At 37.7% G+C, this 1,322-nt stretch overlaps 1 protein-coding gene across 3 annotated transcripts in view; it reads right to left on the bottom strand.

Annotated features, from left to right (window-relative positions):
- LOC119314728 (putative disease resistance RPP13-like protein 1) overlaps positions 1-1,322 on the bottom strand; it is a 33,716-nt gene that overhangs the window by 24,667 nt on the left and 7,727 nt on the right. For 2 of the 3 annotated variants that reach the window (XM_037589435.1, XM_037589428.1), the window contains exon 7: positions 6-877. In XM_037589435.1, the coding sequence (XP_037445332.1) occupies positions 6-877 (872 nt within the window). The remainder of the gene's footprint in view (positions 1-5; positions 878-1,322) is intronic. The other variant, XM_037589441.1, reaches the window with a different exon arrangement.

The following is a 1,322-nucleotide window of genomic DNA, read 5'->3' as shown; positions in this document are numbered from 1 at the left end:
TGAACCTGCTGCTTGGTAACGCTTGGAGTGAGATAAGCCTGCCTATGCTCGGACATTCCAAGTTCTCACAAATTATGTACCGCAGGTTGATAAGGTTATCAAGTGTAAATTCCCAAATTTGGCCATGGCCATGACGACCAAAGTCCAGCAGCTGGATATGGTGAAGTTTCTTAGTTAGTGTGCTTGGTAAAATTACGGTGCATTCGAATGTCCTGAAAGAAAGATAGCATAGGTCCTTTAACTGGCCAATGGATTCTGGTATCGAGAACTTCTTGGGTTTGGTGATTTCAAGATGTTCCCGGCTAAAAGCAACCGCCAGTACCTGCAATTTTTGCAGCCCCTTGCATATATTGTCAATGACGTTTTCCTCAACTGTAGTACCCTTTTCAACAACATAAATTATGAGTGTTTGTAAATTTTCCAATCCAAGGATCTTTTCAGTAATCAATTCTCCATCATAATTCTCTACAAGAAGATGGCAGACGTCTTGGGGAACATCTCCTTTCCATCCTTCTCCTCTCTGACTCCTTGCATTCTCGATTCTGAAGCATTCCGTTCCACTAATCTTGTCTAATAAATCATGCAACAAGTCAGGAATTGTAAACCAATCAGGCCATTCTCCTCCTTGCTGAAGAAATGAGCATGACACTAACTCCTGAAAATAACTCTCAGCTATATCTTCCATGTCCTCCGTTGCACAACTGGTCTTTATAAACCCTTGTGCTACCCACAAGCGAACTAACACATCCCTTCTTAACTTGGATCTCTTGGGGAAAATACTGCAATATTTGAAGCTTCGCTGGAGATCTGGATTAAGTTGTTGATACCTCAACCAAAGAGCACCCATGGTCTCATTCAATATTTCCGGATTAAACTGCTGATAATAACATGGAATTAGCACTTTGGATGAATAATATAGTGATATTTGTCTATGGAACATAAATTTATAATTTAATTTAGAATGCTTGCATGGCATTAGTATGTAAAATATGGGTGCAACCAAATGTTCCCAAGAGTCCAAAAACAAATACGTTTTACATAGATACAAATTTGTGCTCATTTCGTGGGTGCAAACTTTCACGACAATATGAACTATTTTGAACTGAAAAGAAAAAAAAATATGTTTAAAAAAAAGAACTTTCGTGAAACATTTCTATCTACAGAATATTTATGTTGTAAATAGGGAAAACTTTGTTTTTGCCACTCTAGGTTTTGACCACTTTGCTTATGCCACTCTAGAATTTGACATTTCACTTTTGCCACTCTTAGTTTTTGATAATACATCACAATTGCCATTCTGTGGCAAAATCAATAATTTAAGA

Source organism: Triticum dicoccoides, chromosome 1B (assembly GCF_002162155.2).
Source record: "Triticum dicoccoides isolate Atlit2015 ecotype Zavitan chromosome 1B, WEW_v2.0, whole genome shotgun sequence".
NCBI lineage: Eukaryota > Viridiplantae > Streptophyta > Magnoliopsida > Poales > Poaceae > Triticum > Triticum dicoccoides.
The sequence above is the reverse complement of the archived record's forward strand: the minus strand, read 5'-3'. Positions and strand labels throughout refer to the sequence as shown.